The 24675-nt window shown below is 44.9% G+C and overlaps 2 protein-coding genes across 4 annotated transcripts in view; both read right to left on the bottom strand.

Annotated features, from left to right (window-relative positions):
• Positions 1 to 1897, bottom strand: part of LOC108241788 (procollagen C-endopeptidase enhancer 2) — a 17152-nt gene extending 15255 nt beyond the window's left edge. For 2 of the 3 annotated variants that reach the window (XM_037976546.1, XM_037976547.1), the window contains exons 1-2: positions 1742 to 1757; positions 682 to 790 (exon numbers count right to left, since the gene is read on the bottom strand). Coding sequence is in view for 1 of the 3 variants with exons in the window: in XM_017426212.3 (XP_017281701.1) it covers positions 682 to 790; positions 1742 to 1836 (204 nt within the window). In the remaining 2 variants the exon portion in view is untranslated. Of the gene's footprint in view, positions 1 to 681; positions 791 to 1741 lie in introns of all 3 variants that reach the window. The other variant, XM_017426212.3, reaches the window with a different exon arrangement.
• A 1959-nt stretch (positions 1898 to 3856) lies between these two features.
• Positions 3857 to 24675, bottom strand: LOC108241809 (period circadian protein homolog 1-like). The gene is given in 21 exon segments (XM_037976545.1): positions 3857 to 5119; positions 5214 to 5364; positions 6051 to 6261; positions 8697 to 8883; positions 9250 to 10031; positions 10877 to 11266; positions 13987 to 14133; positions 14307 to 14425; positions 14517 to 14676; positions 14838 to 14946; positions 15060 to 15189; positions 15191 to 15274; positions 15541 to 15694; positions 15918 to 16024; positions 16222 to 16300; positions 17840 to 18031; positions 18423 to 18624; positions 18712 to 18833; positions 18946 to 19199; positions 20444 to 21307; positions 24534 to 24675. Coding segments are annotated over 20 exon segments (4296 nt in total). The 5' UTR covers positions 20860 to 21307; positions 24534 to 24675; the 3' UTR covers positions 3857 to 4819.

Consider the following 24675-nt stretch of genomic DNA (forward strand, 5'->3'; position numbering starts at 1 on the left):
TTTTTTTTTTTTTTTGGGCTCTTCTCTTTTTCCCCTGTTGCCTTAGCAAACAAAGAGAAAAATAATTAATCAATCAAAAAACACGATCAAAACATGTATGAAACATTGCTCATTAATCAAAGAATGAGAAGAGCAAACCTCAATACACAATTGCAATACCACTCCCGGCCAGGGGCGGCGAAGGCGCACCCTTAGTGGCACGACGCAGCTTCTACTATGAGTAGAGCAACGTTAGCACAACAAAACACAGAGGCTACAAACAGCCTCGGAAAAAGTTGGTCCAGGAGAAAAACGGGAGTGGAAAATACTCACAAACAACAGTCGAAGACTCACGGAACGCCAGAGGGGTGCCAGGGAAAACCAGCAGCCCAAATCAGCGCTTAAACGTGAGTAAATGGTGAAAAACCAACACAAACCGGCACAAGCTCTCAGTGACCAGGAGGATAGAAAGAGGGTGAGTGTGTGCACGCGCCTCATTCATATAGGATGGGACGCGCACCCACAGGTGTGATTAATTTGGCATAATGCTCCTGACCCGAGGGTTGTAGTCACATGGTTACAGGTTCACTGAAATGAAATAGAACCCACACGCGACGTGAGGGAACACGGGAACCCCCCCCTTTAAACGCTCGACCTTCTCGCTGCCTCCGAAACAGAAAGGGACTGGTTAGCGTGACTCACAGTGATGTACCAGGTGCATTTACTGTTGGGTTTGTAGTAATTCGGGAAGCCCTCACTGGCCACGATGCCGGAGTCGGTCACCAGGTGGCCTCCGCAGGGGAACATTGGCCTGAAAACATAAAAAAGATTCAAATAAGAGGAGAAAACTGCAGTGGGTTCGCTGTGTTGCCAGCTTGACTGAAGTAAAGTGAGGTAAAACTACACAAACAGAGTTCAATACCCACTGAAAACTACAGTGGCAGCCTGTGTGCATTAAGGCCACCATCTTGTGAGGAAAAAGTGTTTTTTTTTTTTGTTTGTTTTTAAGCAGCAGGACTGTCAATATACAGCCGTGTGCAGACGGTGCCACAAGAACGCTGTCAGGAGACACACTTAGCTGCAGCTAATAGGCACCATGAGAGGCTACAGCCACTTTCAGATAAACACACATCAAAGCGGCTTCGGCTTTTCATTTGGCTGCCGATCCGAACGTCGACTCCTGCAGAGTCGGCTTCAAACCTCCCACTGTTTTTTGTTTTTTTTCCCCCCCTGAAACGATCCTCTCGTTAGGAGTCTGAGCTCTGTTGCGGTCCTCGTCCGGGGCCACATTTTGGCCGGGAACATCCCAGCGGTTGGGAGTCCCTCCCTTCAGACCCTCTGGAGCTGGGCAGGCCACAGGTATTTGTTTGTTTCGCAGAGTAAACTGCGCACACACAGAGCGCTCAATAAAACGACTGGGCAAACAAAACAAAACAAAAAAAAAGCAAAAATTTCAAACTCAGCTCACAAAGACGTGGATTATCTCGTGTTTTCTTTCCCTCAAAAGGGGCTATTGTACGCCTGCTCGCCTTAATCGCCACATCAGTTCCAGCAAGGCGTCCGCCCGCGTGTCTCTGTGTGTTTATGGGATGCCGACCGCGTCTCCCCGATACCGAAACCTCCTATTTCAGTGATTGAAACACAGCAATCAGGAGAGGGACGCACGCTCACAGATGTGGACGTAAAAAAACTGGAAAAAAACCCCACAGCTCTCCAGTTTGAGCGCATCCAAGCAAACCGCTCTCCCGCAGACACACCTTACCTCAAGTCAGTGCCGTTCGTCTGATTCTGAGCGCCAGCCTGTCCGAAGGTCAAAGCGATGATGAGAAGGCCTGCCGTCCACACCCGGTCCTCCATCCTGCTGTCCTCTCCCTGTATCAGGAACGACGGGAGAGGAGGAGGAGGAGATGGGGAAGGAGGGAGCTGTTTCGGGGCGGAGGCGTGGAGAGGTGTTAAAGTTTGGAAAAAGGGAGGGGAGACGAGAGGGGAGGATGGAGGGAGTCGGAGTAAACCAAACCCACGCCAGCAACAAGCGAGGCTCCTATTGAGAGGATGTTTGGTCCTCTTTTCGCTTCTTTAATGCAAACCTGAACACCTAAACAAACACCGACTCTATGTGACGTTTAGTATCAGGAGTTCTTTGTTTTCTGACAGGTTTGGTAAATTAAACCTACTGCGGTGGACTTTGCGACCCCCCCCCAGCCTCTCCAGCAGCAGCTCCCCACGACCCGAAAACGAGAAGCGGGTAAAAGAAAACAGATGGATGGATTAACCGATCCCATTATTACCCGCTTAACTACTTGCCAACACAGGGAGCTAATCAGCCAATCACACGGCAGCAACTCATTCGGGCGTGTAGACGTGGTGAAGACGACCTGCTGAAGTTCAAACGGCATCAGAATGAGGAAGAAAGGTTTGAGTGACTCTGAAGGTGGTGTAGTTGTTGGTGTTTCAGGAACTGCTGATCTGCTGGGATTTTAAGACACAGCCATCTTTAAGATTTAAAAAAAAAAAACTCTCCTGTGAGCAGGAGTTGTGAAAATGTAAATGTAACTTCTCTTAATTTGTTCACTTTAGTTTAGACCAACTTTAAAATATTCTACTAAGAAGAAAGAAAGGTGTTTAGAGTGTATAATGCTAATTAGCCTCTGTTAGCTCATCACTGTAAGAGTTAGCATGCTAACATTAGCCGAGTACCCTCGAAAGATCTTTAAACACAGTAGGCTGAAAATGTTTTTGTTTTTTCAATTATAACTTCTTTTATGTTTTCTCACTTTTGTTTAGTTTATAAACTTTAAATATTCTACCAAGTTAGAAAAAGGAAAAAACATTTACGGTGTATAAAGCTAATTAGCCTCTGTTAGCTTGTCACTGTAAGAGAGTAAGCACGCTAACATTAGCCGAGTACCCTTCAAAGACCTTTAAACACAGCAAGCTGAAAATGTTTATTTCAAATATATCTACTTTAATGCTTTCTCACTTTAGCTTAGACTACAAACTTTAAATATTTCACTAAGTTAAAAAAAGAAACAAAGTTTACAGTGTATAAAGCTAATTAGCCTCTAATTGTCACTGTGAGGGCGTTAGCATGCTAAGTTTAGCTTTTTTTTAATAGAGCTTTAAGCGCAGCTGTGGACCAGCTGTGTTTTTTGGTTTAAGTGTTGGTTAATTACAACGATTAGATCCCTTTGCACAGAATAAAGGGAAACCGGTTCAAATTAAAGGTAAACGGCCCAAAGCAGAAAGCAGACAGGAATCCTAGAAGGTTTGAAAAGAAATTATCCGTTAAAATATGTTTTGTTTGGGCACACAGACACCTATCATTACTGTAAAAGTACATTTCTGTTTATTTAAAGCGAGTTTATTAGGGTTATAGCCGTCTGACAGTTTGATCCACACCTGTCCCAATCGTTGCCGTCGTCACGACGACCGTAATGTGCGATGGCCTCTGCGTTTGTCTGAGCGGAGGCATGCCTTTGTCTTTTTTAGCCTGCGGCGATCCCTCTGGGTTCAAACCACAGCTGAACAGAAGGAGGCTGCGGTCGGGGAAGGAAAGCAGCCGGCCCCGATCTGCTCCTTTTTCCTCCAGTCCGTTCTGGACGCTTTCTGTGTACTCGCCGCCAACTGTTGCGAAACGCCCGACCGGCAAAAATAGACGGCAAGGAGACGTCGAAGACTGAGCTGGAGGAGGAAGGGAGGAGGTGGAGGAAAGAAAGAAACCAAGCTTTGTGTTTTAAGACCGTTCAAGACATTTTATTGTCACCTTTTTTTTATTTTTGTACAAAGAGCTTCACAAAAAGTACGAAGAAGCTGTCGCAGACGCCACGAAGCGGAGGACATCACACGACCAGATCGGTGCCACAGACAGGAGAAGAAGAAGAAGATAGTAAACATTTTCTAGTCTTTTAGGGCTTTTCGGAGTAGTGTCCAACTTTTTTTTTTTTTTTTCTTCCTTAAAACCCACGAGTAACCAAGAGAAGCCCACTAAATTCCTCCGACGGCTCCAAAATAAAATACTGTCTGTGATGCTTTCTTTTTTTTTTTCCACTGCTGATCGATCGGCGAGAGCCAAAGTGCGACAGGAAGTGAACGTGGACTCAAACCACCGGACTCCGGTGTGCAAAAAAATACACTTTCTGTTCCCGAACCAGTCATCTGATTGTTTAGTTTTTCTAATTAATAAAAACAACATAAAATTAACTTTTTTTTTACAGTGCTGATTCATTTTAGGGCATTTTCCCCGTTTTTAAAGGGATAAAAGTGTAAAAAAAAATATGCATAAAAATTACCTGACTCTTACTGCAAATTTTCCTTTTTTATGTAAAAGTAGCTTTGTATTTATTTGATTTTTGTGTTTCTTTTTTTTTTTTTTACAAAATCTATTTTATTTATCTTTACAGGAGTTAAGGATCCCAGAAACAATCAATCTGAAGAAAATCACATCTTTCTGTGGAGACGTTTCGTCCTCCTGACACAATCAAACTCGTCCTTTGATTAACTTTACAGCTCAAATAAATACATCTAAAAAGGACGACAACAAGGGAGGAAAACACTAAATCACTCTCTAAAACTGAGTGCGTTTACATCTGGTGGTTTTTATACAACGAGCCCGAAGCGTTCGACTCGAACGTCCCGCCTGCTGAGCGGCGAGCGGCGGCTGCTCGGATCAGCGTGCGCCTTAAAGTCCCCGGCGGAGCTGATTATTTGTTTTTTGTTTTGTTTTCCTTCTGTCAGCGTTCCGAGCTCGGAAAGTCCTGGAAGGTGCGCGTGTTTTCCTGCGGATCGGCAGAAAGGGTCGCGATGAACCCGAGCGTGTTTTCTCTCTTTTCTTTCTTAAATTTTAAGTCTCGGTTTTTTCCTCGACCGTCTCTGAGATCACGCTCTGCTTCTCGGCTCTCGCGTCTCCGCCGTCCTCTTGTGTTTCCTGCTTTCGCACCTGCACCTCCTCGTCCTCCTCCTCCTCCTCGTCTTCGTCCTCTGGCCGAACGTCGTTCATGGCCGTCTCTGGGAGGTTCCTCTCGGCGGGGCCGGCGCCCTCCTCCTGAGCCTTCAGCACGGTGCACAGCTCCATCTCGTGGATCTCCACGTCGAACGGGGTGGCTGGAGGCACCGAGGGGGGACACTTGCAGCCGGCGCAGCCCTGAAACCACAGAGAAAGCGGAGGGGTGCGGGGTTATTTTCAGTTCTGAGGGCGGCGGCGTGAATGTACCGTAGCATTTAGCGGCGCGGCTCACAGAGATGTTGATGGCCCGTGGCAGGCGACCCGTCCGGATCCAGGGGTGGACCTGGCTCAGCTCCTTCTTCTGGTCGTCTGTGAAGCGAGGCTGGTGTTTCTGCAGGCTCCTCAGGGCCTCGCGGTCCTTCTGCAGCACCGTCTCCATGTCCCTGTTGTTCACACGCAGGACAGGAGGGTCAGCGTTAAGGAGCTTTCTGTCACAACGTGGCTACAGGCTGGTTAGAATGCGCCAAAGTATTCAACGATGGCAGGCCATTGTTTCATATAATCAAACCACACTTCTGTCTTTAACCACCTTCTTTTCAACGGGACATTCTTACAAGTTTTAATTTAAGTATCTAAAACATTTCTAACGGTAAATATTACACTTCAAGGTCTCCACAACTGAAACTGTATTCATAAAACAAAATAAGATATCCAAAACGCTTCAAAACAAGATTAAATGGCTTTTAACATTTAATATTTAGACTGAATATTTATTACAGATATCTGTAATTAAACTCTCATGAGAAACTAACATTTCACATATTTACCTTGCAGCTGTTACAGGTAATAACTTCCATTAAATGTTTTATTTTAAAGTGTCGTCCCATCAGTTTCATCACAAATAACAACATATCTCCAGTTACTGATGTCTGAAATAGATTTTTAACCAGACCTGATATGATTAAAGGGTCTTTTTAGTCACATTTTTATTTTATACTTAAAATGATACTTGCAATATCTTGACGTAACAATGTTTTATAGGCATTTAAATGACTAATAAATACTTGTAGTTTTATTTAGGATTTGTTCCTCCTACATTAATAGATTTTACTTAAAGCTCCGCTCGTACCTGACAGGAAGCTGGTACGTCATCATGACCTTGTTGTCCGTGTTGGCCATCAGCAGCCAGATGGGGTCCTGCAGGACGCACTTGATGAACTGCTCCTCGCCGCCGTCGCCCCCGCCGCTGCTGCCCCCTGCTGGCTGCTTGCGGGAGTGGTCGTTCTCCGACGAGTCGATGCTGCCGAAGTACTTGCTGGTGTGGCTGCCCTGGCTGCTGCCTGAGGGGGACGACACAGTTAAAACCTTAAAGTTAGGTTCACTGAGTTGGAACGAAACACGGCTGCTGGTCCATTAACACCGCTTTGTGTCCAAATGTTTAGTTTTTTAAAACTTCAATAAGTTCACATTCAATTTAAAACTTCTACTTGTAAAACCTACAATGAATGTAAACACAATATAGTCAGTTTTGAACAGAAAAAAAAGTGTTTTCATGTCATAAACTGATGTATAAAAGTCAGATAACACTAGAAAGGCTGAAAATAAATTTGATCTATCTGACATTATGAACAAATATGTTAAAAATCAGAATCTCATTAATCACTAGAAAACTGAATCATTCTGTTTGACTCAGATACACAGATTTTACGTTAATTAATTTAATGTGTAGTGTGTGTGTGTGTGTATATGAAACCAAAAGGACCCAGGTGCCTCTTTCTGACAGGTCTGTAAATGTTATTTATTTACTGTACGATCCTCATAAAACAAATTAAACACGCGTCTGATGTAACTATGAATGGTAGCGGTTTCCCCTAAAACTAAGATATCTGCAGAAAAAAAACAAAAAAAACTTAGTTTGTGCCGCAGGCGTGTGACCAAAAACAACAATCAAAGAAACAAAAAGAAAACCACAGGTGCAGCTTTACTGAAAATGAAACGGAAACGCTCGTCAGAGACGCACAGAAAAGGAAACGGGGGGGTTTGTTCGGTCTGTGTGTGTCGGAAATGAGAACGGGGAAAAACCCCGAAAAAGAAGCAGCGGAACTAGATCCGGAGAAAAAGCTGTGAAGATGTTCCGAAGGGAGAACCAGACGGAAAAGATTAACTGGTGCTAAAAACCTAAAGAGTCGTGGGTTCATCGCGCTCGTCTTTCTGCGCCTACAGACAAATCAGAACGCTGTCTCAGTACTTCCTGTTTGTGGCAGACTGACCCACCAAGGACTGTGAGAAGGTGCTGATGTCACCAGGAGCTGCAGCTCTGTGCAAAAGTCTCGAGTCATCCTCGTCCCCAAGCAGCCAGACTTTCTTGTAATTGTTAAAAGGAAGGTTTGACAAAGTTCTCCTTTGGACTTCAGCTGTTTTTTCATCCATTCTCTGTCCAGTTAGTAACATATTATCAAGTGAGTGCTTCAAAAAATAATAAAGAACACTAATTCTATCAGATGAGCTGCATCTGAAAAACCAGACATGCTTCATCCTTTAGCTGATCGACTGAATGTCAAGTTAGCAGCTAAAATAGTTCTTTTAGAATCACCTCACTGGTGCTAAAATGCTTTTTAGTGTGTCAAACTGTGTTGTTTTAAATATTTCTGAATGTTTGATTCCAAGAACTAAAGCACACGAGTCAAACTCTGTCCCTCGGGGGCTGATCTCCTGCATGTTTTAGACATTCTTGCTTTAAAACACCTGATTTAAACAGACGACTCGTGGGCGTGCTGATGGAGAACTTGGTGATTTGGTGAGGAGGTGATTAAACCGTTAGAATGAGCATCAATAGAGACGCTCAGACATGATGGCGTTCAGCTGATCGGGATGTTTGAGTGTTTCAGATCGACTGAAACTGAGTTCAGAGAAAGTTTCTCACCAAGGATGAAGTCTTACTTTACAGCTTTGTCCAGAAAGATTTGGAGGGAGGATATATTTACCTTACTGTGGCGATAATTCGCTGTCCGAGGCGGCGCGAACGGACGTATCCTGGCGAGCGGAGGGGGCAATTTTATCCCCTCACCAGGCGCAGCGGGTGGAGCCAGAGGGTGGTTAACTCTGCGGTGGCCATCTTGGTTTTTTGACGTGGCAACCCAAATTTCGACAGGGACTCGTGTCTAGACACATCTATGCACCAAAATGGAAGTCGGCGTGTCGCTTATTTTTCAAGTTCAAGGACGGACGGAGAGCATTTCCAAGCCCCCGCTTTGTGTTGCAACGGGACAAAAAAAACATTTAACATCAAGAGTCCCGCCCTTAGAGTCAAAAACGCTGCTGAAAATGTTCAATTTTTTTTTGTTTCAAGTCAAGCGGGTCAGATTACCTTGTTCAAGTTTAAAAATCAAAGACTGAGGTTACAGAAAAACAAGCATCAGTCAGCAGTAAAAAGCTGCTGTCGGCAGAACCCCACCTTCTCCAAAATAGACCACCGACACATGAAGTGGTTATGAAACCGTTTACATGACATCTGGACAGACAGAGCCCAGACCCTAAGTATAAAAAACTCACTCAAAGCATCAACAACAAAGAGCGTCGGGCTGTTTATGTAATGGTTTATGTAACGTTCTTGTTGTCAAACTGACTGACTGGAAATACGGATGTGATTTAGCACAGAAATGACTGTTCTGTGACCTGTGAAGACCGCTTTGACAGAAACTGTCTCTTAACGTCCATCGTGGTGTGTGTGGAGGAACAGAAACAACAACAAAACAAAAATTAAAAATCTACTGACTGGTGCCGCTGGTGCCCGAGGAGCTGCAGCCGTTGGAGCCGGAGCCCGAACCCGAGGACCTGGTGCCTGAGGACCCAGAGCCGGAGGCGGCCGAGCCGGTGCCTGAGCGCGAGTCTTCCTGCAGCAGCAGGTCCAGCAGGTCGCTGGAGGTGGACATGGCATCCTGGTTGGACTCGATCGCTTCAGCCTGAGTGAGACAAATTAATGAATTTATTGTATTAAAAAGGAATCAATATCGCCCGCCGACTTTCTTGCACGAGTTTGAAACTAAGTTTTGAGAAATGAAAAGGGTGCAGCTCCTGGAAAGACAGTCAGTTAGCGCTCAGAGTACGTGCTGTGTATGACTCTCAGCTTTTAACTCAGTATCTGTAAAACTGACTGAATCAGAACTATTTTTTTGTCTGCTAAGGTTGATTAGCTGTGGCAGCCATCTTGAACTGGACTGGTTCCAACGTACAATGATTACAATAAGTGTCATTAAAATCCATCCACTGGTTCAGGAGATATTTTGTTAACAGACTGTGAAAACCATACAAAGGCAAAAATCACTTACATTCTCAGCCTCCTTGGAGGTACCATCAGAGCTCCTCTGATTGGCTGGGTTCTGGCCCCCAGTGGCCCCGCCCTGTGCAGAAGGCGGGGCCTGCTGTGATGTCACCAGCGCCGCGGCGACCTCCAGGCGGCTGCTAGGTGGCTCCTCCAGCTGCAGCAGGTTGAGGGGTGAGGAGCAGCGGGACTGGAAGAGGGGGGACTCGGCCCCGTCGCGGTCTGCGGGCGTCTGAGTGAAGGACTGCGGCGTGCTGCTGCGGGACGGGGCGCACGTGCCCGGGACGGGGACTGGGTTGGACACGGAGGGGACAGGGACCGGGGGGATGCCGAAGTAATTGAAGTTGGGATTGTAGAACTGTCCGGGCTGAGAAATGGGCGCCCCCATCTGGGGGAACATGTAGTTGGGCAGAACCAGGGCCATCATGGGAGGTACCATCTGGGTCGGGGGGAAACGCGACGGGTCGTGGACGGGGACAGGGACGGGGAGGGGCTGCGCGAGCGGCGGATAGACGGGGTAGATTGGAAGCATACCGGGGGCGAAGGGGGCGGAGGGAATGCTGGCCTGGGAGCCCACAGAGGGCCAGGAGGAGGAGTTTGTGGGCGCTCCGAGGGGCCCGCCGAGCGACACGGGGACCGCAGTGGCTCGGGGGTCCTGACGGTTCCCGTTCAGGCCTAATGAGCTGTGCTGGTCCGACGACTCCTGGTGCTTGAGTCTCTTTCCACCGCGGCCCCGTCTGTGACCGGTGCTTCCTCCTGCAGCCGGGTAATCCCGAGAACAGCGAACTCCTGAGGAGAGACAACAACACCAGGTTTAGTTTTTCACATCAGTCAGCTCATAACATCACATTTAAAGATTCTTTGTAGTGTTTCAACTTTCTGTTCCTTAGTCAGAAATCATGATTGTTTTCCTGTTTATTTATTTAATGGTTTTCTAACTACATCTATTACTTCTAACTACATCTATTAGTACTTTTAGCTACTGTAGTCTTTCATATAGCTAAATGTTCAGCTCGTTCAGGAGATGGGTGACTTTTGTTGTTTGTAACTTTCAAACTTTTCAAATGATTTACGTTTAATTACACCAAGATCTCAATTCCTTCAAAAACATTGTTCTCTAATGATGCCATTTTTTCTACATTTAGCTTTTAGCTAACCCTTTGATATTTTCAGCTTTTAGTTAGCCTTTTGTTAGTTTTAGATCTTAGCTACACTTTTACTACTTTAACTTTAAGATAAGATTTTGATATTTTTAATTAGCCTTTTGCTGCTTTTAGCTACAATTTTTCTACTTTTAGCGTTCGCTATTAGCCACCCTGTTGCTACTTAAGCTTTTTACTACATTTAGCTAGTCTTATGCTACTTCTGGCTTCTAGCTTCCATTTTGCTACTTTTAGCTTTTCAGTAACTTTTTGATACAATGAGCTTTGACCTAGTGTTTGCCATTTTAAGCTTTTAACTAACATTTTGCGTATTTTAGCTTGTAGCTAGTGTTCTGCTTCGTTTTGGAACTAACAGCTCAGTTTCAGCAGATTCAGCACTCGGGCGTCACGCTGCAGAAAAGCCTACTTCTTTAGTTATTAACAGTGATTATTAACGAGCAGAGTTTGGGTGTGAGCGTGTTTGTATTTGACCTCGGGACAGAGCAGCCGGGGTGGGGCAGTGCACAGTCGAAGACGTCGTCTGGTCCAAGACGCGCAGCTTGCTGAGATCCTTGAAGCGTTCGAGGAACGCCTGCTCCTCCTGCTGAGTGTGGGCGGACAGCACCTCCTTGGTCAGTCCTAGCCGGCTGGCTCCTCCTCCTCCTCCACTTCTCCAGCTGTCTCTCTCTGACTGACTGGCTTGAGCCTGAGGAGGAGGAGGAGGTGGCGGTGGGGGAGGGAGGGAAGACGGGGTAAAGGCGGTGTTAGCGGGCGGCGCTGGAGCACATGTGAGAGGAGTCAGGGTGGCGGTGGGAGGGGTCGGTGTTGTAGCTGGAGGAGGGGCCAGGGTTGGAGTGGTTGGAGCGTCCTCCATGATGATGTCTGACGGAAGACAAAGAACGACCGAGTGTCAAAAACAAAACGTAACATTTAGGCATCTTCGTTCATTTTCTCCTGGTTAACTGGTTTTGTTCTACCTTCGCATTAAGCTAAAATCTTTGCCTCTACAAATACTTGTGCTGGCACACGTGCACGATTAGCTGCTGTTGCTTTGGACAAGAAAACATTTAAGACAATCTGACAGTCTTTAAAAGCTGAAAACACACCGAGTACTCAGAGACACGACACACGTGCTGCAGGACCTACGAGTCTAAACTTCATCAACATTGTGTTATCATCATGGTGGACTTTTAATAAGTAACTTGAAACAAAAACAATAATGATTAACATCATGTAATAAAACGACTCATACAAGTTAGAAATCTCTGAAACCAAACTGTGACCGATTGGAGACAAAAAGAGAGAATCAAATCTGATCAAACTGAAACCTGATTAGATGTAATTTGGGACTCATTCTCAGGAGTGTTGGGCTTTATTTGCAGTTACACACATAAGCAAAGGTCTTGTAAGGACCAATCAGGGTCATTCCAACCCTGGGGTAGGGGCAGATATGAACAGTTTAGAAAGTTTTGTAATTTCTCGTAACTTTGCGTCTCCAACTTGTTGCCAACAGCGTCAGTCCCAGAGATACAAGCTTTAACACAAACTGCAGTAAAAACATCAGAGCTCTGTTACTGAATACCTTGCATCAGTCATAGAAAAATTCAACTCGACTGAGTCTATAAATCAGGATAAAATAAGTAGGTGTTTTTCCTGCTGTACCAACTCGTTTAACTTTTATTTTTCCCCCACTCAGGCTGCTCGTTCTGTACTCATTTCTATAAATCAAGATGCTTTTTGTCTAAGAGTAACAGTCTAAAACTTTTGCTCTAATTGAGCAAAATGACAAATTTTAACCAGAATGTGACAGATTTAGAAGGAAATACCCAAAGAGAAAAGTTTACACAGATATTATTGTCTAGTAGTGTCTACCCAAAAAACAAGTTCCTCCTCGATGCCATTTTTAAGTGGGCACTGTCATGTCTTGGTCTTCCAAAGACAGTCGTGTTTAAACGTTAAAAAAACCCAAATCGGAGCGGTTTTCACTCTGATTCATAATATTAAGGAGATGGAGGCAAACATTTTTCCACTTTTGGCTCAAAAAGGACTAACTACTTAAAAAACAAAAAAACACCCTTCAAAGATTACAAACATAAATAATGTTATATGTATGGAGTTTTTCTTTACTACCGCAGGACTTGAACTGATTTTAAAAAAGAAACACATTAAAATGTAAACAGTCAAAATGGGATTAAGGACCAAAAGAGCTGGAAAAGCTGCTAATCTGATGAAAAACAGAATGAGTTCACCCACCATCTGCAGTTTCATTAAACATTACATTTCAAGAAGGTCAATTTGGCCCCGTCCACACAACTCCAGATAAATATATACCGTATTTTCTGCAATATAGGGCGCACTGTCAATGAACGGTCCATTTTTGAACTTTTTGTCATATATAAGACGCACCGGACTATAAGGCGCATTGTGCACCTCCCAATTTTTGTAACTTTGAGCGGACCGCACTCCATTTAAAATGGAGGATTTCGCTGCTCTAGCGGAGCTGGTTCGCCTGTATCAGCATTTATATGATCCCTCTATGAGAGATCACAAAGATAATCAAACTGTTCAAAACCCACGGGAAGATACTGCACCGCCGTAAGCGTCAAGTATAAACTCCTCTACCGCTCGCCATGGGCGGAGCCCTGCATGACTATAACTGAGCCTTGATGCTGCGAGCGGTGCAGCTCTGTAGTTTCACCAAAGTCGGACTAAAACATCACGACTTCTTACAAATATAAGGTGCTCTGTTGTTTTTTGAGAAAATTGACGGCTTTTAAGTGCGCCTTATAGTACGGAAAATACGGTATACACGTGTGTTTATATATAAACCGGTTTTCTGCTTTGTTTGCTGCTCTATTACTTTCACAAATACAGGTTTTAGTTTTTCATTACGCTTTTCTGAAGTATAGATTTTTTAAAAACTTAATTTTTAGTCATGGGAACATGTTCTAGTTGAGGGGTGTTGAGAGCCATATGTGTGTGTGTACTCGTACATAAGTAATAATAAATAAATTTGTTTAATTTCATTATTTCTGAAGCTATGTGTTTGAACGTATATTTCTTCTGGCATCACCCTCAGCGCCTCCACCTCCAAATACGTAGGTTTTCAGAAACGGCTGCGTCACAACCTATTTTTGTGCAGGCCCCCTGTCACTTTGCCCCCGTAGAAACCAAAACAACAATTGGGCCGATCTTCAAGGTTATTCGCTTCATCCCGATTCTGTTATTAAACTTTGATTAGTTGATAACTAAGCGGAAACCAGAAACAATATTAAAGGAAAAAAAAATCATTTAGGTAGGATCTTTAGCCAAACTAAGCTCATTTTAAGTATTTTGTTAATATTGATGGTCTAGCCCCCTTGTGGTGCAGCATGGGTGTTACAGCCTTTTTGTTAGAATAAAGTAGACTGGGTAAAAAAATCTATTTATAAGAATTTCTGGAGCAGTGTAGACAGGGCCTTTAAGTAATAAACTTGTTCTTTTCGTGATCAGACTGTGTAATAAGGTTAGAAAGCTTAATTAGAAAAAACAAAAAAAAAAACCAAAGATCTTCATTTTCCAACCATGGACCTGCGGAGAGTAAGAGTGTTGACGGTGCCCACCTGACTCGGGAGGCTTCTTGTCTCCTACATGGACGATGGTGCTGCTGAAGCTACACTGAGACGTAACTGAGGCTACACTCTCTGCCTTGGAGGCCATGGTCAGAGGAGGCAGAGGAGGTGGTTCACCTACGAGGTTAACTGAACCACCTGAAGAGACATCATCATCACAGTTCACAGAAACACAGCTTTGTTAGTGATCTTAGAAATGTGCAAACTCATGAGCTCACATTATTTGGATTGCATGTGTGGGTCATTAGTTTTGACCACCTAATTATTTTTGATAACACTTTATTAAAGAACAAATGCCACAACTTGGGTACCTTTGCCGTTGCCGCTGGCGTCGGGCTGCTTGTCGTCATCGGACGTGGAGGAGGCCGTGCAGGAGGAGGAGCCACACTTCCTTTTGACGGTGTTAGGAATGTTACAGCTCTCCAAATATCTGCGTGAAACAAGAAGAAAAAACAAACAAACAACTGAATTAAATGTTCACAAAGGACTGGACAGAAAGGGCTTCAGTCTGGCGCACGGACCTGATGATGCTGTCCAGACAGTTGATCTGCTGGTAGGAGTATCCAGTTGAGGGCTCCTTCTGCGCAAGCGGGGCCGGAACCAAAGCTTTGGGCGGTTGTGTCAAGTCCGCTATCAGACTTTTGATCGGATCGCTGTTGATGGTTCTGATTCCTGCTGCGCCTTGATGGGAACACGGGAGGGGGAACGTTAAAAGCTGGACATCGAGTTTGCTTTGAACCGACAGAAAGACGCCGAGCGTTTGAAGTCTGTTTGTTTTCGTGTAACTTCAGATCTATGAAAAACAAGAAACAGAACTCCAGCCAACTGTCCTTTCATCTCACCTGTGTTGGTGTTTTTCCTCGGTGGTGGACGGTTGCGGGACTCGATGAAAACCTGCTGCCCATTGGTCTTCACCATGTGAACGTCTTTGCAGATTTGCTGGAACGTCATCTGGAAATAAAAATAAAAAAATGCATCCATTAACTTTACGCTGAAGGACACGAATGGCTCGTCCGAACCTGCCGTGTTTGTCGTACGAAAAGCAGATCGGCATCGGGACTCACGGGTTTGTGCGCAGACACCGTGGCGACGGCTTCCTCCACAGCAGGGCCGTTGCTGTCGCTGGAGGAGGCGGCCGAGGCGCTGAGGTGCTGCTGGTGGGAGCGGCGGGAGCCCAGGGAGCCGCTGGAGCCCCTCGCTCAGCTGGACGATGTCGGGCGTGGTCACCCGGCTCTCGCAGCCCATCGGGGGGGTGAACACGTCTTCATTCAGAGGGCTCCTAAAAACACGGAGCACTCCGGTGAAACTCGGAATGGGCTGAATCCCATTTTGGGGCATTCTAGCTCTCAAAACATTTAAAATCTCACGTGTAATTTATTTTACTGACACAAATACAAATATGTTGTTTTGTTTGTTGTCTTCTGAGGAGTTACATTATATATATATATATATATATAAACATCTGTAATCTGTTTAATGTATCTCAACTTTTGCTAATAGGTAAAAAACAAATCACGTTTCTCTGATAAATATGAAAAAGCTTACGTCCGGACTTTGTGGCGCCCAACAACGAACGCCACCTTTCTGCTCCAGGGGTTGACAAAGGAAGACCAGCTGGTGTCGATGGTCAGGTATTCGCCGTTGCGGGCACACATCCGCAGCGGCGAGTAATCGAACGGCTGCCCTGCAAACTGAAAGACTGGAAACAGACGCCAGGAAGCGTTACAGCTTCAACTCGAGAACAGAGATGGTGTTTTTGATCAGCTGCTAACAGCAAAGTGCTTAAAAAGTTCATTTAAATGTGTTTCGAGCTTTAAGCCCAAAGAACCGACAATTAAGACCGTCACAGCAAAGTGATGGCTCCTTAGAAGGAGAATAAAACGGGCAACAGGCCAACGGTTTGTGCAGATGAACAGACTCACTCTTTTCGTGAATGGCCACCATCATGGGCCGGTCCTCTGGGTGGATGTAGAGCAGGATGGGGGTCCCCACCAGGTCCTGGGGCAGGTAGCCCAGCAGAGGCACTGCCCTGAAAAAAACACACCGAATGACACATTTACAGAGGAGACGAGTGAAGAGTTACATAATCTGACAAACCAGAGTTTTATCCGTGTTAACTTAATCTTGTCAAAACACAAACACCAGAATAAAGTCGCTGCTGCGACTGAACCGAGTGACTCTGCTGCCAGACGGGAGCACAGCGGCGACAAAGACGGGGTCACCCACCTCTCGTCGACTTCCTGGAAGAGGCAGCTGGGAGTGTGACTGGTGGTGAAGATCCTCTTGTCTGGGGGGATACGAGGAGCTGACGGGCACAGAGAGAAACAAAGAGAGGAAAATAAATAAATAAATAAATAAGATGAAAAGCACATTTGTGACTTCAGTTCGCCTGACCAAATCAGTCAGATCCTTGTATTTGCAGCATGTTCAAGGTTCATTTGCATGAAAGCCGCGCTGATGGTGTGTATTTAATGCATATTCAGAAGAACATGGTCCTTCACGCCACTCCTGTGAGGCAGCCTGTCGTCCCCTTTGTGTTAGAAACACACATAAACACCGTCTACCCTCCTCTAAGATTTAGTCAAAGTGGGACTCTCGGATGTTTACAGAGACTTTGGACCTCTGAGTCCGAGAACCAGATGTCCTCACACAGTTTTGTCTGCACATCTTGTTTTGTCTCCCTACTGAACCACAGCACCTAACACATAGTAAACATTAATACGTGCTAAAAGTTAGCGGACCAGAACTAAACGAGAAGGGACGGCATTTAGTTTCTGTGCTCCACTTCTTAAAATCGGGCCTGAAGATAAGACTGCTTACTGCAGCTTTATCGCTTAATTTAACTACATTTTAGCTGTTTAAAACAACATATTACTGTTAAATGTATATTATAATAATCTTTTGAATGTAATTTCTCCTTTTAATGGATTTCCCTGAATCTGGAAAGCATCTTGAATTGTCCTGTGTACGAATACAAATGAACTAAAGAGGTAGTTGGCATCTATGGAAAGGCTATGAACAGTTAATATCTTACCTGTTGGAGGCAGCCGGTTTAACAAGCTCAGTTTGGAGAAACAGAGTTTAACTCTGACCACACTGACGAGCTAATGGCTAGTTTGAGAACAGCAAAGACCAAAGTGGATTGCCTTAAACAAATCAAATTTGAAACAATTTATAGTAGTTTATAAACTTTTATGCTGTTGTCAGTTTTGCATTACTCGGTTAATCCAATAGGAATATTTTGAAATTCCATCCAGCTGCACAAAAAACCCACAGCTAGCTGCTACATCCAACCATAGAAACCTCTAAATAATTGTGCAACCACAATGACGCTTTTGAGATTGGAGTTTTGTTTTTTGTGTCACAACAATCCACTTTAGTCGTGGTCTTGCTCAGATTAGCCGTTAGCTCATCAATCCTGCCAAATCAAACTATTCCTCCAAAGTGAGGTTGTACTAAGAGCTATCTATAACAGGTAAGGTATTAACTGTTCATCTTCTAAAGAGCCGAATAATTGCTTGAAATCATTTTATTTAGCAGATTTCTTACAGGTTCCTTTCAAACAAATATCACAAATATCATATTTAATGTGAACATGTTGCTTGTTGTTCTTGCAGAGGAACGGATTGAGTCAAAGCCTTGAATCATGAACATTTATGCACCCATCTATCAGAGTCCTCGGGGTAAATCTGAGCCAAATATACAGACAGGTCTTCAGTTTTTTTTGCTTCTTATTAGTGGACTGTTACTGCCGACATCTGAACAGTTCTGTGTGTTTTAATGTCCTGTTTAGTCATGTATGTAAACTATTTGTTTAAATGTAAAAGTGAACGGTGTCAAATACCTTCGTATCCAGAGTGAACTCGCTCTGCGATGAGCAGGCAGCAGGGCTGCGGCTCCGCGGCGTCAGAGTCCCTCAGGGTGAGCTGGTAGGGCGTGAGGCGAAACGGGTAGTAGCGCATCTCTCCGCCCTGCGCCCGGTCGGCGCTGATCCGGCAGAACATCGACTTCTCCTGGGTGCAGTCGACAGGAGAGGCTGGAGGGGAGGACGGAGTTCAGTCGCATTTCACATCACAGCTCCTAATGTTGTTCATCTCTCCAGTTTCAGTCAGGGATGCGTCAGAGTTTGTTTTGTTTTTTTTTCTCACCAAGTTGTTTCCTAACTGTAATTTTCTAGTCAGAATGCTTTTCTCGACATAACACCTACCACCCATCCCCACCTCTTAAAGTCTTTCTGACATCGTAGTTTATTTTGAAAGGATAATTAAGTGAAAACTATGTTCATGGATGGGCTTAGCTTTACTGTCAGAGTATGGGCAACGCCCTCCATGTTGAATGTTACCAGAGACTAAGGAACAGAACGGGGACAGTGATATATTTAAAGAAAAATCTAATAATTAAACAAATTCAGTCGTGAATCAGCTCACCTGAGCCGATGCAGGAGGCCCAGTGGGGCAGGCGGCAGGGGGCTGTGCCGCTGTAGAAGGTGCTGACGTCCTGTGGAGCCAAAAGCTCAGAAAACATCGTCCCCTGGAGACACTCGGGCTTACAGCGCAGCAGGGACGAACACTGGGGGGAGACGTAAACGACCCTCCCCGACAAGAACGACACGGCCATGGAGAACGTGTCCTAAAGGAGAAAGACAAGACATGTTTGACTTTTGAACTTTCTCTCAATTAAAATCCTTCAAACTGGTAGCTTTAAGCCGGTTTTTACCGTGTTTTTGAGGGTGTACTCTGAAGTGATGTTGTCGAGCTCCTCGATGGTGAAGGTGGACAAGTCCAGACTGCAGCCATGACACTCCTCCACGCTCCACTGGTGGTAGTACTCCCTGTTGGCTGCAAACATTTCACATGTCTGGGTTAGGGAGCTATCCAGAAACTGTCCCGTCTCATCATTAAAGAAACAATGTCCTCCGTCAGAAACGTTCCCAGCCGTATTTCCCCTCACCTCGGACTTGTCTTACACACTGAAGAGCGTATTTGAGAGCACTCAAGGTGCTGGAGTGGCCCTTGGCTTTGCGCTCAGGTGGCAGGCGGACCTTCAGCTCCTTGATGGCCTTCATCAGCTCTTTCTGAGTCTGGAGCCTCGCCGACTGGTCGCTGCTCCAGCCGGAGGTGGAGGGGGGGTCGTGCTCGGAGCTGTTCGACAGCAGGCTGTAGGCCAGAGAGCTGTTGGGAGGCGACAGGCTCTGGAAGTTGGAGCTGGATGATTTAAAAAAAAAAAAAAAAAAAAAAAGAAGTAGGGAGAATACAGATTAAGTGATGGTAAAGACATCAACATCTAGATCGTCTTCATCAAGTTCTGTACAGGCTTTCTGAAGGTCGTTCTGAAGGCTGCCGTTTCCACCCAGTACCTGACCATTTTCTAAGGAATATTCTTTTTATTTTTGCTTTTAAGCCACTTAACTATAAATCATTCCTACACTCAAGACATGAACCAATGCTGTGTCGACACAAAACCTTCAGAAAGTCTGAAAAACTATTAACAAAGACCAATTTAAAGTGCTACCAGAAAGTCTGACTCTGTGGACATGAAACAAAAACAAAAAAAAGAATCACGGTGATTAACATCTTTGGCACAGCGCTGTCGATGCTTTTATTATTACTAACTCGGAGAAATTTGGTGGAAAAATGACACGAGTTTCCTGGAATCAGCTGAAGGTATCTGTGCAGCAAGCAGCAGCTGATGTTATGATAAAAACATTAGCTCAAAAGACTCGAAACATTTTCGCAGAAGTGTCAATCGCGGCTGAGATTATTAAACACAGGAAGTACAACGATGTCATATTCACCACGGAGGGCATCGGTTTGAATATTTGACGCCAGTCAGAAGAAGACTGAGCTCCACTGGTAAAAACAGTGAAGGTTTGAGTGTTTCTGCACTGAAATTTAGAGGTTTAAAAAGGTGAATGTCATCCGCACCTTTCATACCAGAGTTTTAGACTAAGAGAAATGACAGAGTTGGAGCCGGTTTAAACTCTGGGAAAAAAAAAAAACAACAAAGAAACATATTTTGACATCTTGTGCGATATCGCAAGATGTCACACAAAGTATGTGTTGTGAATAACTCTGTTACTCCAAACAGACCTCGTGTGATCAGTTGGCGCTTTTAGTAGAAGTTGGGGATGACTCAACTACCACACTAAGTTTGAGCAAATATCTGTTAAATTGGTGAAGTTATAGCCAATTTTGAGTTTGCTAAGGTCTCTTGCGATGGGTTGTGGGAAGCTGAAGTCGATAACAACTGATAATTAGAGGAATGCTCCTTTAAATCAGTGATATTTGACTGCTGTTTGAATCGAAGGTGTCAAGCTACAACTTCTCGAAGGATTTCCTTTTGCAGCTGCACAAACAGAACATCAATCTTAAAAAGGTCTGAAGTGCCTGAACGAGTCAGGAGAGCTCTAAGAAAGCATGAGAAGCGCACGCAGCTGTTCTCCTCCTACCTCTTGTTGCTCTCCGTGGTCTCCAGCATCACGCCGGAGTCCTTCCCGTTGGAGGAGCTGTGACTGTGGGAGCTGCGCGTGGACTGGTGTCCGCAGGACGCGCTCCCCCTCTTCATCCCGCCCTCGCTGTCCCTCTCGCCGGAGTCGTTCCCGCTGGACAGCCCGTCCGTGTCGTCCGAGTTCGTCCCTCTCTGGTCTCCGGACAGGCTTCCGGATCCCGAGCCCGCCGCGGGCGATGACGACCCCCCTCCGGCCGAGTTCCCCTGCTCATGGCGGGTGACGTCGGACTGGTCGCAGCTGGGCTTCTGCGCATTTACCTGCTGCGACTCTGGCTGCTGGTCCTTCTTCTCGTTGGCCCCGGCCTCTCGCACCCGAGTACTGCTGCTGGGCGTTGACGTGGAGTTGTCATAACTCATAATAATGTTGAATGACCGGACGGCTAGACTGGAGCAACTCGAACTTAGGTGGGACTACTGTGTACATACAAGTGTAACATAGTTGGTGGCTCCAGGTAAGAAGAAAGGAAAAACCCAAACAGATTTTTGGTTTAGGAGTCAGAAACTGTGACTCCCCCTGTTTGGATGTTTTTTTTTTTTAAATCTCTAAAAGCCAGCAGAGTGTTGTTTTTGATTATGTGGAGAAAAAGTGTCACTCAAAGTCGCGCAGACAACAGATGAACTCCTTGTTATGAAACAGGCTTGGCAGAAGCGCTCGAACAGATGGGACGAGCGATGGCGAGGCAGCGTGAGAAAACCAGCTCTTGGCGAGAGCAGAGGAAAAAACAAAACAAAACCAGAAAAAAAACTCCTTTAACTCCTGCTCCGGTCTTCTCAGAGATGCGTTGCTCTCGGTGCTAAAGGCCACCTAAAATTAAAAAAAAAGAAGAAAGAAACAGAGGAAGAAGCAGCTTTAGAAATCTGCAAACACCATGAAGCCTCTGAAGAGCTAAAGTTTTAAATAGACAAAAAAAAAAAAGTGTTCATCGGTTTATCTTGCTGGCCTTCAAAGAAAACCTGAACATGGCCATGAAATGTTTTCTCTGCATGTAAGAGAGTGTGGGTGTTTCAGGCCGAGCCACAGATTATCTACACATACAAGGAAAAAAAAAAACACCTTGTGTTGTGCACAGAATGACTAATCTGCAGGTCCTATTTGCATGCTGCAAGTGCGTATACATCTGAATATAAAAGGAGGTGCACTAAAGCCAAAATTACTCCGGTCGTCAGAGCAGTCCCCTTTTACTCAGTCAAAATAAACACAAATCTCTGGTAATCAGGAGTAGGTTATCCTCGCGCACATTTATAGTCCCTACCTACGCAAGTAAAAGTCCAGTGCTGTTTATTTCTAGAGCGGAAATGACACCTGCTAATCCCTTAAGAGCTGCAGATGCGACTCCAAGACAACAAAAGCTCCGTCTAAGTCGCCAATCCTCTCAATTTTATACACCTGGCAGCTCCACAGGCTCCCTTTTCCCTGTCTGGAACAGGTGTGCAGAGGTGCTTTACTGCTGACTTTGTCCAGGACGGGTTTAAATGTGCTCCCTCGGGTCTTGACGCAGTGACCGAAAAAAGGCTGACAAAGGTAACAGGTGTGTGCGACTAATGACGACCGTACCTGGGTATTTCGAGTTCAGTGCGACCGAGCTGCCCCGCCGTCGTATTAAAATGCTAATCGGCATTATGTTTGCTCAGATGGATGATGCAGACTCGCGCACGATGGGCTGCGCGCGCCGTGGCCCAGCTGGTTGCAGAGGACACACGAACATGATGGCGAGGGTGTGATCAGGATGCTAAACTCACTGAGGCGTACGGATGAACTGATCAGTTTTCCTGTTTCGCTTCAATTTCTCTTTAAATGAGCTGCGACTGCTGGAGACAAAATTGCAAAGAAATATGCAAATTTTCACTCGGAGACTTGCTGAACAACACGGTCGCACAGAATTTGGGAGACAATTCGCCAGGAGTTTGCATAAGGAGAGCCTCAGCAGAAATACCTCCATAAAACATTACAGTTTCTTATTGGTAGCCTTAGAGAGGAAAATTATGTTTGTTTATGTTTTAATAAACCAACATGGGTCTATGGCATCAGTTACAGAACAATAAGAGCAAACGACAATTAACTTATTTATTATTCTGGCCAATATGTAGTTAGCCAAAATATAACTTTGATGCTTAACCTTAATTACCATGAATTTTTCAACTCTTAAAAAAAACTTGGAAACCTGCTTAAATAGAAACTAAATTGTGGTAATCGGTTGAGTATGCACAAGAACGAGCGGCAGCTGATTATCTAAAAAGTGACAAATATCGGCCGATCAAATTGATAAATATCTGACTGATTAATCGGCATAGTGCAGTGTAAAAGGTGTGCTGCATCTGATACAAAACCAGCTCAAACACGAGCACGTGCACACCCAAACAGTGACCACCTTACAGATATCAGTAACTAACTTTAAAGCCAATTTTTTCATTCATTAAAACTTCAACCCAGAAGACAAGGTACTGCTTGACTAAATCAGTGCTTAGATGTAGTGCAGTCATGAACTATAAAAAAAGAAATGTTTTTGACAAATGTGAGCCAATTAGGATTTAAAAATTTGGGTTTTTGAGTGTCTGACTGGCTGGTCTGTCTCACGCAGATCAAGATAAAAAAAATAAATAAATAAATCGGTCGATTCCGGACGATTAATTGGTGCATTGGTGTTGAAGCGTCTCCTTTCTGGGAGAGTTTCTTATTAGATCCCGTTTTCTGTTTTGGGCACATTAAAGACTCAGGAGGTCTTTGGAGGAAACCGGACCACTACCCAAACGCCTGGAGGACTTCAGAACGTCCCGCTGCTTTCTGCTGCTCTCAGATTCTGTGAATTAGCCTCAGCCTTGGTGCGGGAATAAACACCTGCTGACCGCAGGGTGCTGCAGGAATAAAAGTCCCACTGTTTTTCAAAACGAAATGTACCTGATTCTGTTCCAAACAGTTCCGTTAATGACAAAGTGACTCATGTTCCTCCTGAGCTGCCTGTTGAATGTGTCAAATACATTCCTCGGTTTTACGCTGCTGATCAATTAAGGCCGTTTTCCACGTTTGGCTGTGATCTGGCAACTAACAGCTCAGTGCATCCGAGTTATCCTGCCCTTTTCCCACCCCAGAACTGGACAGAATCAGGCAAGAACATCCCTCATGTTTACAGGTCGTCCTTGCTCTGAACTGATAACCGGGAGGAAAAAAAAAAAAAGTGCTCCAGTGTCTCACTTGCTTTTCTCAGTCTTAAATCACTGCGTATTGACTCTGTTTCGCGCTTGGACGTGCACAACAAGACGTGAATTATCACATTTTCCCTCCTAGATCAATACTGTTTTTTTTTTTTAGGTTATGTAATCCTCTGAGCAAGTGGAAACAATGTGAGCTGAAACTATAAATAAAAAAAAGGTGAAGAACTAAATGTCTGCATGGGACAGAAATGTGCAGGAATAAAAACAGGTGCAGGAGCCATCCGTGAACAGAACAAGAACCTTCCAGACCCCCTGCCAACAAAAGAGCTCCAACAGTTGGTCAGAAAATCTGCCTCCTGTGGCAATGATTCAGATTACAGTGTAATAATTAACAAACAATCAGAGAGCAAATAATCCAAGGGACATGATTGCTCGCAGCTGTTTTTTAGATCAGTCCAGCCTTTGAAAATGAAGCAGCAAGTAAAAGTGTGGCCTGAACAACATGTAAGAAACTAAAGATGATAGGATGACAGGGCTTTGAGCTGAAGCAACAAGATTTATAAATAAAAAACAGCATGCACGCAGCTCTGAGAGGGCAATATCTGCTAGTTTTCTCAAGCTTCTATAGTAGGAATGAGTCACAGCAACAAAAGCTGCAGGTCAGGATGTATTAATAACCTATTATTCAGGGATAAGAATAGAGATTTCTGCAGCCAAGGCTGCACTTACTATGACAACATGCAACAGGCTTTGTGCATAATCTAAACGTGTGTTTATTTAGTGTACATTAGTCCACAAACACTGAAATTCTTCTTATATGGAGGACAAGCTGCGAGCCCCGGTGGTTCAAACACTCCTACACAAAATCACAACAAACTCACAGCAACACGAGCCTGCTGCCCGCCGCGGTGTGCGGGTGGACTCCCGGTGCGGCGCGGCTCCGTGCGGGGACATGTGTCGGCTCCTCCGGGTGAAATACTAGCGGCTCCGGGCGGATCCAACAGAACAACCCGAACCGATTTA

Source organism: Kryptolebias marmoratus, linkage group LG7 (assembly GCF_001649575.2).
Source record: "Kryptolebias marmoratus isolate JLee-2015 linkage group LG7, ASM164957v2, whole genome shotgun sequence".
Taxonomy (NCBI): domain Eukaryota; kingdom Metazoa; phylum Chordata; class Actinopteri; order Cyprinodontiformes; family Rivulidae; genus Kryptolebias; species Kryptolebias marmoratus.